At 41.3% G+C, this 11,568-nt stretch overlaps 1 protein-coding gene across 1 annotated transcript in view; it reads left to right on the forward strand.

Annotated features, from left to right (window-relative positions):
• The window catches only part of LOC107095843 (protein FAM124A-like), a 44,209-nt gene that overhangs the window by 24,382 nt on the left and 8,259 nt on the right, over positions 1-11,568 (forward strand). Inside the window, exon 3 of the mRNA XM_015392199.1 lies at positions 3,920-4,686. Coding sequence (XP_015247685.1) covers positions 3,920-4,686 — 767 coding nt within the window. The remainder of the gene's footprint in view (positions 1-3,919; positions 4,687-11,568) is intronic.

An 11,568-nucleotide genomic window follows, 5' to 3' on the forward strand; every position in this document is an offset into this window, starting at 1 on the left:
AGTGGGAGAACTTGCACTATTGGTGGCTGACTAAATACTTTTTTGCCCCACTGTATATGAGTTATTAAAACTTCTACATTATCAGTGTGATTTTTTAGCTCTTGAAATTTGTGACTTGTACAATCAGGCACATGTAGTGAACAGACAATTTTAAACTAAATTGCACAAAAATGCCTTATGTATTAAAAATAATACAAAAAAGTTATCTAATTATTTTTTTTTTGTTTGACAGAATGTTCAATGACAATTTGAATTTTCAGACAATTATTTTCTGCTTTTAGGCTTTAAAAGGCTAAATGTGCATTCAAGCAGAATATGAAGGTGATGACAGGATCCAAGGATTTACATGTTATAGTAGGTGCGTTCAGGAATAAATTAACGCCTGGCAATGTGATGGACTTTGAGTGATACAAATGGGGCAATTGGGCAAATTGGAGCTAAATTTAGCTGAGATTGGTGGTGAAGATTCTCAGTCATCCAGGTCATAGTCCTTCCAGAAAAGTTAGAAAAAGGTTAAAAAACAATCCACTGAACTTTGTTTCCAAGATTGAAGACGTTTTGCTTCCCCTCCAAGAAGCTTTTTCAATTCAGAATGTCAGAAATAGAGTTGAGTTTGAGGCTTTATAGAGTGAACCAAAACCAAGGCTTTTTTTTGCCTTAGAAAACATGCAAATCGAACCGGACGAACGGGTCCATCCCTTGAGAATGGGCAGTCATTGGGTTCTTTGTTAACGGCTGGTTATAAAGTTATAAAGCAGCGTGTTGCAGTGAGTTTGTTGCAGATATTTTTGATTTATGCCCAATTTAGAAGCGTGGTCTGCGCTATGTTATTCCACGCCACAACGCAAGAGGGACAATCAGGAACTAGCTCTGGGTCTAGAGACAGCCGAGGCGGTGAGGACGTGGGGGCAAGTTTGTGGGACAGCGGAGGAACATGAGAGAGCGGGAACAGCAGGATGCAGTGAAACATATTCGAAACTTATTCGAAAAATATGTTTCCATCGTCTGTTTTAGTGCCTTTAAAGCTTTTTTGAAAAAGTGAAAAACCACCTCAAGTAACCATATAAGCTTTTTTGCAAAATGAAGTTCATTACAATTTTCCTGTCTCAAGCTCTCTTAATGCAACACTTCAAATTGCTCAACAAAAGGATGATGGAAACACATCTAATTTATTTTACAGTTCAGGTCAAAGTCAGCATGGCTGACTTCGCCCTGCACTAAAACATCTTCTGTGGTCAAAATGTATCATTAGTGAGGCCGTGCCTGCGTGGAGCTCGTTTCTGAAAACTAATGGCATGTTAGAAAGGCGTCTGAAGATGTCAGGAAATAAACATAAAAATGATTATGTGCAAACTCTTTCTGTTTAGAGATGTTGAACTCTAACAGAGACGAAGAGTTACTGAAGTAGAAATGATCTCAACAGGAAGGATGTAAAACATTTGGTTTTCTCAGCTGGGTTTTAGAACAAAACAGGAACTGAATAAAGTATGCAGAGCCGGCCTAAGGTATTACCAATCATGTTTTTTAACTTATCGATGTTTTCACATAGAATTCGTCACATTTTACATTTAATGTTAAAGTTGATAACGAGATTACTTAGTAATAGCCTTCCATTTATTCTGGGTGAAAACAGAAACCTAGCCTCTGGTGTCTAAATACCCAGGTTCTACTTCTTCAGCTCAGATAGGGCCCAAAGAGAGATCCTGGTCCATGTAGAACCTCAGGATAGCTCTGCTAGAGTGAACTGGCTTGTAGAGGATAACCAGTTTGTTCATTTGTGCAACGACCACACAAAGTTATTCCATTTTCTTCTTTTTACAGACAACATAGTTTCACTGATAAGAACTAGTGTTGCACCGATACCAGTATCCGGTGGGGCCCTGATCCAGCACTAAAATGGTTGTATATGTATTGGCGAGTACCAACAAATAGGGCACCGATACCATTTTGAGAGCCAAAAATTTATTCTATTGTCACCCATTCCAGGTAGGCAATAAAACATTCTACTGGATTCACTTTGTATTAGTCTTTTTCCTGCTTCACAAAGGTAGGCAGCAGCTTGACAAAGCCATGATGGCAATTATTTTACATTCAAGTAGTATGCAGTTCTTCATGTATATACACACACATCAGTTTCAGACAGATACTATCGGTATGGTATTGGCCATTACTTCACAGCCAGGTATCGGGGCTAACACTTATATATGCACCAAACATTTGTCCTTTAAAGATTAACAAATCAACTTCGACATGCTCGCACTAAAAGAGCAGCACGATGATTGGATGAATTTAAAAAGAAATTAGCTGCTTATCCATGATAAAGGGTGGTGTTTTGGCTTGATTGAAACATTTTCTAAGGATTGGCTGCAAGCTCCCACCTCCTTAACCTCTTCTGTTGTGCTTACAAGAAAAAGGAGGGAAAACAGTCATTGAGTAAAACTATAGAGGGGTCCTCAATCACTCATAAAGATATGACCAAAAGGTTCAAGATGCATATCGGTTAAGTTGTTGACTGAACGCTCAATAACAAAGCCATATCTGTTCACTAGGCTCCTAATTCACTTGTGCATAAAGCAGAACAACAGAAACATCATATAACATTTATGGTCATATAACATTAGCCAGTGTTTATTCTAAACTCTGGGCCTATAATAGTATTTTTTTTATGTATCTTTATTTCAATTTATATCTTCAGCTCTGGGGTTTGCATATTGGGCATAGGGGCAGCTAAGTCTCAGAAAAATTAAATCTCACTAATTTAACACCAGAACATGTGTAACATTGCCTTTATGGTGAGTTTTAGTATAGAGTAGGAAGAATAGATGGACATCATTGGTTTGAGGGGGTGTCAGAAGGAGGGGTTTTTTCTTCCTTCTTTGAAGGACCGCCACTTTTTTTCTGACACAACTTTAACCAACTCTGAGGATAATACAGATACCCTTTTTTATTTGCTTAATTAGCTTAAGAAATGTTTAACTTTCAGACTTTATTATTTTTGACATGTTGGTTCAGTTTGCCTCTGGTGGCTTTTACAGTAACCTGATCAGAACGTTTCAGAAATGTCACTTCTTTGGTCCTGCAGAAACTGCTCTTGTGTAAAGGCCAGTGGGAAATGGTGATACAGACGCCGTCCCTGTTTGACTTCAATGCTTTATGGAGGGATTCTGGCAACAGTCAAACACTCTGCTTTGCCGGGGATAAGCAGACTGAGCGTTCTTTCTCACAGGCAAAGTGAAATGGGATGAGTCCCTTGAGAAGTCCATTAAAGACTGCAGGGATAAACCTTTAAAAAGAGAGAGGAGGAATAAACATAGAGAAAGATGTTAAACATGCAGGCAGAGAACCTGACTTTAGTAGTTGGTAAATGGTAACAAGTCCAGGGGTGAGGAAGAGGCTACACCTGAATGCGTCGCTCTTCCTGTGGTCTCAGACATTCCTCTGGGCCACAGTAATGACTCCTAATGGCACTAATGAGCCTTCGCAGAGGAGCCCCACACCACATGAGTCTGCCCTTCTCCCCTGCCCCTCTCCTCTGTGAGGGGCAGCAGAGGGGGAAGAGAAAGGTAAACAACAAAAACTGAAATAAAAGATGGAGCTGGTTTTGGTTGAGTGGAATAGAGACCGTAAAGAGCAAAAGGTGATTTTAGAAACAAAAATGAGATGGAAAAGTTGAAAGAGAAAAATAATCAAGCCAAAGGAATAACAGGCGAGAAACTAAGCTTCTCCTCTCACGTTGAAATGTTCTGTTTTACCTGGATCGTTATCTGAAAATGTCCTAATTCTTTTAAGTCTTTCCAGAGTTAAGTCCAAGCCAAGTCTAAATAAACATGGTCTCTAGGATTTGGCACAAAAAAAACAAAGATATATACTTCATATTACTAAATAGTTTTTCTTGTCTTTTGCATGTGTGCTTCTGGAGGTGAGTTATCCATGGGTGAGCTCCAAGATCCATTCCTCGTCAGCATCCACCTCATCACTGACCCCGGCCAGGCCAAGTTCCTTCAGCGTGCTGCAGACGCCGTGCTGGCGTGGGTTCACCCTGAACTGCAGCTCTTCAGAGTCTCTGAGCGGGCGTCCTCCTCCCAGCGGCCTCGGACGAAGCGGTACCAAAACGGCAGTCCGCCCTCGGGGTCTCAGCCAGCCATGGCGGTCATCATCTTCCTACAGGAAGCGTACGGTGGCGAGGAGCGGATTCTGATGCTGCACCGCACTCTTCAGAGACCGCCATGGCGTTACCATCATACTGAAAAAGTCAGCAATGGCCGCAGCATGCTGCCTCTCACACCTTGCAGTCAGGACTTTTTTACCTTGTCACCGGGCACTCCACTCTGGGCTGTCCGGCAGGTGCACTACGGCAAGGAAATTGTCCGATTTACAGTTTACTGTCGCCATGAAAACTATGTTGACATGGTCCGGCTTTACAAGCTACTGCTACAGCGACGTGTAGCGCAGAAGAAGGAGGACTTTTGTTTCTTTGTGGTGTACTCCAACCCTGACATGGAGATCCAGCTGTCATTTAAGAAACTCCCACGGGGACAGAATCCTGTAGTTCTGGACTCCGCAGTGATGGAGGTGAGAGTACGAGACGTTGGCGTGCTGGTCCCACTGCTGCCACACCCCTGCAGTCCTATCAGTGACGTCCGCTGGCAGACGGAGGACTATGATGGAAATAAAATCCTGCTCCAGGTGAGGATTCTGTTGATAATCTTTGCTGGTGCTTCCTCAGGTTGTAATACACTACAAATGATAAAAAGCGAACAAAAACGCTTGTTATGTTGATAACTGCCCCTCTGTGATTTTGCAAGTACTGCATCTACATTCGCGTCAACTATAAACAGGTACAGCGGTTCTATGGGCTCGCACACGGCACACACAGAGAGTATATCTTGAACTTAATTGTAGGTGACATTTTAAGGTAGCTACATGGTCACCTATGGTAGATTTTAACCCATGGTGGTGATGGTTGAATTGGGGCGCTTTGCACTTGACTTTATTTCTAGCTCAAACAGGGCTTTGTATGTTGGCCGAAAAGATCAAAGTTGGTGTAATCTGACCAGTTTACCTTCTTTTATGTGTTAGCCATGTATTCTTATATGGAACTTTCGAACTGCAAACAGAAATGTACACTCACCGGCCACTTTATTAGGTACACCTGTCCAACTGCTCGTTAACACTTAATTTCTAAGCAGCCAATCACATGGCGGCAACTCAGTGCATTTAGGCATGTAGACATGGTCAAGACAATCTCCTGCAGTTCAAACCGAGCATCAGTATGGGGAAGAAAGGTGATTTGAGTGACTTTGAACGTGGCATGATTGTTGGTGCCAGAAGGGCTGGTCTGAGTATTTCAGAAACTGCTGATCTACTGGGATTTTCACGCACAACCATCTCTAGGGTTTACAGAGAATGGTCCGAAAAAGAAAAAACATCCAGTGAGCGGCAGTTCTGTGGGCGGAAATGCCTTGTTGACGCCAGAGGTCAGAGGAGAATGGCCAGACTGGTTCGAGCTGATAGAAGGGCAACAGTGACTCAAATAACAACCCGTTACAACCAAGGTGGGCAGAAGAGCATCTCTGAACGCACAGTACGTCGAACTTTGAGGCAGATGGGCTACAGCAGCAGAAGACCACACCGGGTGCCACTCCTTTCAGCTAAGAACAGGAAACTGAGGCTACAATTTGCACAAGCTCATCGAAATTGGACAATAGAAGATTGGAAAAACGTTGCCTGGTCTGATGAGTCTCAATTTCTGCTGCGACATTCGGATGGTAGGGTCAGAATTTGGCGTCTACAACATGAAAGCATGGATCCATCCTGCCTTGTATCAACGGTTCAGGCTGGTGGTGGTGGTGTCATGGTGTGGGGAATATTTTCTTGGCACTCTTTGGGCCCCTTGGTACCAATTGAGCATCGTTGCAACGCCACAGCCTACCTGAGTATTGTTGCTGACCATGTCCATCCCTTTATGACCACAATGTACCCAACTTCTGATGGCTACTTTCAGCAGGATAATGCGCCATGTCATAAAGCTGGAATCATCTCAGACTGGTTTCTTGAACGTGACAATGAGTTCACTTTACTCAAATGGCCTCCACAGTCACCAGATCTCAATCCAATAGAGCATCTTTGGGATGTGGTGGAACGGGAGATTCGCATCATGGATGTGCAGCCGGCAAATCTGCGGCAACTGTGTGATGCCATCATGTCAATATGGACCAAACTCCCTGAGGAATGCTTCCAGCACCTTGTTGAATCTATGCCACGAAGAATTGAGGCAGTTCTGAAGGCAAAAGGGGGTCCAACCCGTCACTAGCATGGGGTACCTAATAAAGTGGCCGGTGAGTGTATATTCAATAACAGGTTTCATCCCGCTTTTCCTCCAAAAAGACCAGATTTATGGCATGCACAACTTATAGTTGAGCTATGGATCTCTGGGGAACATTGCCTGCAAGCTGAATTCTTGTAGTATTTGTGGGTTTACAAAACCACGAGAATCCATCTTGTCCGACTCCCACTTTAGCTGTTCAACTCAAAATGGGTTGGCCAATCACGGTGCAGTATTATGCAACTACAACAAGAGTTTCGAAGCCCACTATCAAGGCACAGAACAGGGGACCCAGTATTCAAGGCAAGACAGACAGTGGGATTACTCAAAAACGTTTATTAAAAGCATAGGATCTTAAGTTACAGCAGCAAGGGCATCTAAAGCAGGAACCTCTGCTGGAGAGAAACAGGTTAGTGACCAGGATAATCTGACGGAGGATCATTATAAACATGTTAGTCATTAACCTGGTTTTATAGTTTAGTCCACGCCCAGAGAACATGGTTGATTCCAGCCGGTGCGCTGACAACAAGACGCGGCAGACGCTGCTCATAGAGTCCCAGACCCTCAGGGACTCATAGAGTCCCAGACGCTTGTTCTATGTTCCAGAGGACGTAGAACAAGCAGGAGATCAGATCCGAGTAGACTAAGGAAGGCAGGATATTCCAGAGGGCGAAGCTAAAGCCGGTGTCGAGGATGTGCTCAGGATTCAGAACCAGGAGATCAGAAATCTAAAGAGGTTCTGATGGGAAATCCAGGAAGCAGCTCCAAGTTCAGGAAACAGGAAGAATCCAGCAGGTCCAAAGACAGGTCAGGCAAACAGATCAGTTGGAAACAAGCAGGCATAGTGGCTTAGAGGCAGAACAACAAATCAGAAACTCTAAGGTAACACTGAAACACTTTCACCACTGGCTAGTGAATGATCTAGGGTTATGACACTGGCTCGTGAATAATCTCACTGGCTCGGGAATAATCTGGCCCTGAAGACTGGTTAGAGGGCTGGTTAAATAGAAGTAGGAGCAAGTGGATCAGATGAAAGTTAATGATAAACCGGGTAGAGTTAGACAGGTGAATGAAATGATTAATTAAGCCAGTCATCAGCACCAGGATCATGACACTCACAGGCAAACCAAAATAAAATAACCAGCACAGGAGGATAGAGGCATAGCTGCTGCTTTCACATCAACTTGTTGTGGTTTCTCATGGCATCTCCTGACATATTTATTTGTTACCCTGACTGGTTAAGACCAAACTAGGTGTTTCTCCGCCCAATTAGAATGTCCCTCCTTTTCGGCAAAAAGATTTGATGTGAGAGATTCCAGATAATAATGTGTAGCAGTAAACTCAGTGCTACTCATTATCAATCTGGCTTTTTGCATTAGTTACCATGGAGGCTGAATGTCTGGTTATCCCCTCCTGTTCTGGACCATCCAGTGTAGGCTGATGTCTAGCTTTTCTATCCCCAATCTGCTGTGCTCCTTCATACTCTATGTTCTCTTGCAAACCTTTTTGGCCTTTACTGAGCAGCTGAATATATTCTGAGATTACTTGACACCAAATTAGAGGACATCTGACAGTCAACCGGGGTTTATTTTAGGGTTATTATAAAGAAGTGTATCTGTTTCCTGTCTGTTTTTAATTTTAATGTTGTAACCATAAGAAATGTTAAAACTGTACGCTGAGTATCAATGCTTTGTTTGAATTAGCTGGAAAGCTTGTGTAAGCCAATGTGCTCTCTCTGATAGACCTCACACAACAAGGTGGTTGTTTGAGGGTATCCGTTTCACAGGGAATATGTGTCCAGCCGGTGTGACATAAGTAGTTTGGAAAGTTCAAGCTGATTAAGATGCAATCCATTACCGGGATTGGTGCAACACTGAGAAACAACCAGCTAATCTGTCATGACAATGGACCATATGTATAATGCTTATGTACCAGCTGGACTGGACAGTTTATGCATGCAATAGAAGATATTTAGTTACAGGCTAACAAATAGTGACTTCTCAATGATTACAAACACAGTTTTGTTTGGAATTTTCACACTTTTCCTCCTGCTTGTATCATAACTGTTGAATTTGCATATATTTTGTGTTGAAAAATAGGCACATTCTTAAAAGATTTCTCATTTATTTTTTCTGTGCTTGATTCAATCAGGTTGAACATTAGATTTACCGGACAACCTCAGAGCTCCTGTTAATTTTATCTTCCTGTTTGTTTGTTTTTTGGCTTATTAATTTAACTCTAAGCTGTTTAGCTAACAATGATCTCACATAATAAATTGTGATTCATTATGTGAGTTTCATAGACTGGTGGGTTTTTCAGCTGAATTATACATTTGTCAAACCGGTAGTTTATGTTTTGAGGTGTGCTGGGCAGCAGCAGTGGGGTTATTAGCCTCACTAAGTTCAGACCTTCTTATCCTGATATAGCTAGAGCTTAAAACACTGAGGGTCTTACTAGCGTCAAATCAGTAACCTCATTACCCATCGCCCCCTGCTGCTAATCATCAGGCTTGATGCAGAGACTCTCTCATGACCCATCTGTTTGAGAAACAACACCGACTCGCTCTAGCCTCCTTTAAGTACCACTGAGGTTGAAATCACAGCTTCGTGACATCATTTACAGCCTCCTACTCTGTGTAGGAGAGCCAAGAATGCAGGCATGCAACCACTTCAGGAATCAAAGCAAAGACATTGAAAGAAGAGACAAAGTGAATAAGAGGATGAGAAGGATGGCAGACAACAGGAGAAACGGCTGAGAGGGAAAAAACACTTAAACTTGTATTACTGTTTTACATCCAAATGGGCGTGTGTTGAGCTGTGCAAGCTTTTTAAAAGGTAAAAATGTAAAAAAAAAAAAAAAACAATTAGTGGGCAACACTATGATGGAGTAAAAGTCATAGGGAAACGGCTGTTCCAATAGTAAATTTTCCTGAATTCCGGAGTGGTGCACGACTCTCATAATATATATGATAATCTGATTATCTATATGGAAGCAGCAAAACGTTGGAGACTGGGTCAAAGGTCAAATAGACAGCTTAGGGAAGCGGCTGTTCCAACCGTTTCATTTCCGAATTCTCCTGAGTGGTGCATGAGTGAATAAAGTCAATGTTATCAAGAGGGCGGGATTTCGAAAGCCAATTTGGTTGTGGCCAGTTTCTCGAAAGCATCTTGCTAACCAGTTAGCAACTTAGTGCTAGTAGGTTCCCAATGGAAAATTCCATTGGGACCAAGTAGGACTAAATTGGTGATGTAGAAGCGACACTGTTAAGGAACACTATGGACAGCGGAAACATGCAAGATGAGGAGAGTTTTGTGTCGGAGGTCGTGGAGGATTCTCCTCCGTCATAAATTATTTATTTCGAGGAGGAAAGCGGGGACGAAGTTGTTGTGGAAGAGGACGCCAGGGCGGCAGAAGCTTGGTTTGGTGTAGAAGGCTTACAGCCGTACATGTTTGAGCCCTTGCCTCGCAACGCTGCCAGTTCTGTTAGCTCTACGCCTGCTGAAGACACAGACGTCCATCCCCGTGAACACTGGGACGGAATTCAATGGGAAAGGAAATGATTCTTATATGAATATCACATATGAATCAAGATGCTATGACCAAAAAAATTTGATTGACAGCTGACCGTTGATATATGATTGGCCGAATTTAGGTGTACAATCTGACCTACAACTAACTCGCCTGCATAAGATAACGGGAAAAAAAACACAGATTTAAAGACAGGATTGTTTTTAAAATAGAAATTTTCTAACTTTTGGGACAATATCGTCTGATAAAGAGTACATTTATATACATGTTTAAGCCAGAATGATTTGACATTTAAATGACTTCCCTACAACTTTAAGGCTAAAAACAGGTTTTCTTGCAGGTTTGCTTTAAATCTGTTTGAAATATATTTCATCAACCCTAACCAACGTTATCCCGGTTGATCAAAGAATCCTTACCGTACTTTTTTTTAAATAATACGGTAGGTTCATTTAAGCTGGTACGTCACTACTACACATAGTCCAGCACTTTACAAAACAATCCCTTTTAGTCAATAAGCACAATCAACTGTCAGCTGTCAAAAAAACGAGCCACTAGTGCCATAAAAACAAAAAAATAAATAAAATAAAAAAATAAATTTTATAGCTTTTGTATACATTTATATACATGTTTAAGCCAGAATGATTTGACATTTATATATGATTTCCCTACAACTTTTCTTATAAAGATGCAAAGCTTGTTTTTGTTTTGTTTTTTTATTGTTGGTTAAATAACAGCTATTTATTCCTGATTTCACTTTTATTTATTATATCCAGGAAAAAATGCTTTTTCATTGAATTTGATGTTCAATTAGTTGGTTTGTAATTTTTTTTAATTTTGAAAATGCTTTGATAGAGCAAGTTTGTAAGTTAATATTCAGCAACAATAATAGTATATGTTCATAGATTCTTAGTCCTGGCTACAATAAAAACAGAATGGAGAGAAATCAGCATTCTGTACACTTTTGGGGGGCAGAAGGAGGTTTTCTATGGGGGTTCCAGGAAAAACCCTGGAAACCTTTCTGTCAGGATTAAGAAACTTTCTGAACACTTGTTTGTTGACTGATTTTTACATCTTACAGTAGTTTTCTACCGCTCTGATTCTAGAAGACTTTCTGACATATTTTATCATCCTTTTGAGTGTAAGCTTCCTAGAATACAACAAACAATAAACAGTTTTTAAAAGTTTTTATGTCTCAGCAAACTGGATTAACTCCTCTTCATCAACGAGCGATGAAACTAAATTGCTCAACAAATCGAAGTCCTGAGGTTCAAGTATTGCTCTCCAGTCCCACTTCTTCTAAGTTCTCTCACTTTTGGCTCCATAAAGACCAAACGTGCAGCAGTCAAGTGATGATGTTAAGGGTTTAAAATGACAGTTGAAAAACAATGGCTGACCTGAGTTCATCCATTGATTTATACAGACTCTCAAGGGAAAGCTATGCAAGAGAATAAACTCACAACCATAAATTTACTCATCAGGAGAGTCAGCTTTGTCTGCAGATTTAGCCACATTTTTTGGCTTTGCTGCGGGATATTTTTCACTACTTCTTCCCTGTCAGGTATAAACATGTATTTAACTTTTCTGTTCACGTTCTTGGCAGATCTTTTGTAATCGGTGCCAAGTCTCGCTCCCTGTCGGTTTGCACCTGGTTTAAAACTGTGTTTATTGAGAAACACCTTAAATGGTTTTTAATTAACAGTGACTTAGAATTATTT

This window comes from Cyprinodon variegatus, unplaced genomic scaffold (assembly GCF_000732505.1).
Source record: "Cyprinodon variegatus isolate N-32 unplaced genomic scaffold, C_variegatus-1.0 Scaffold578, whole genome shotgun sequence".
Lineage (NCBI taxonomy): Eukaryota > Metazoa > Chordata > Actinopteri > Cyprinodontiformes > Cyprinodontidae > Cyprinodon > Cyprinodon variegatus.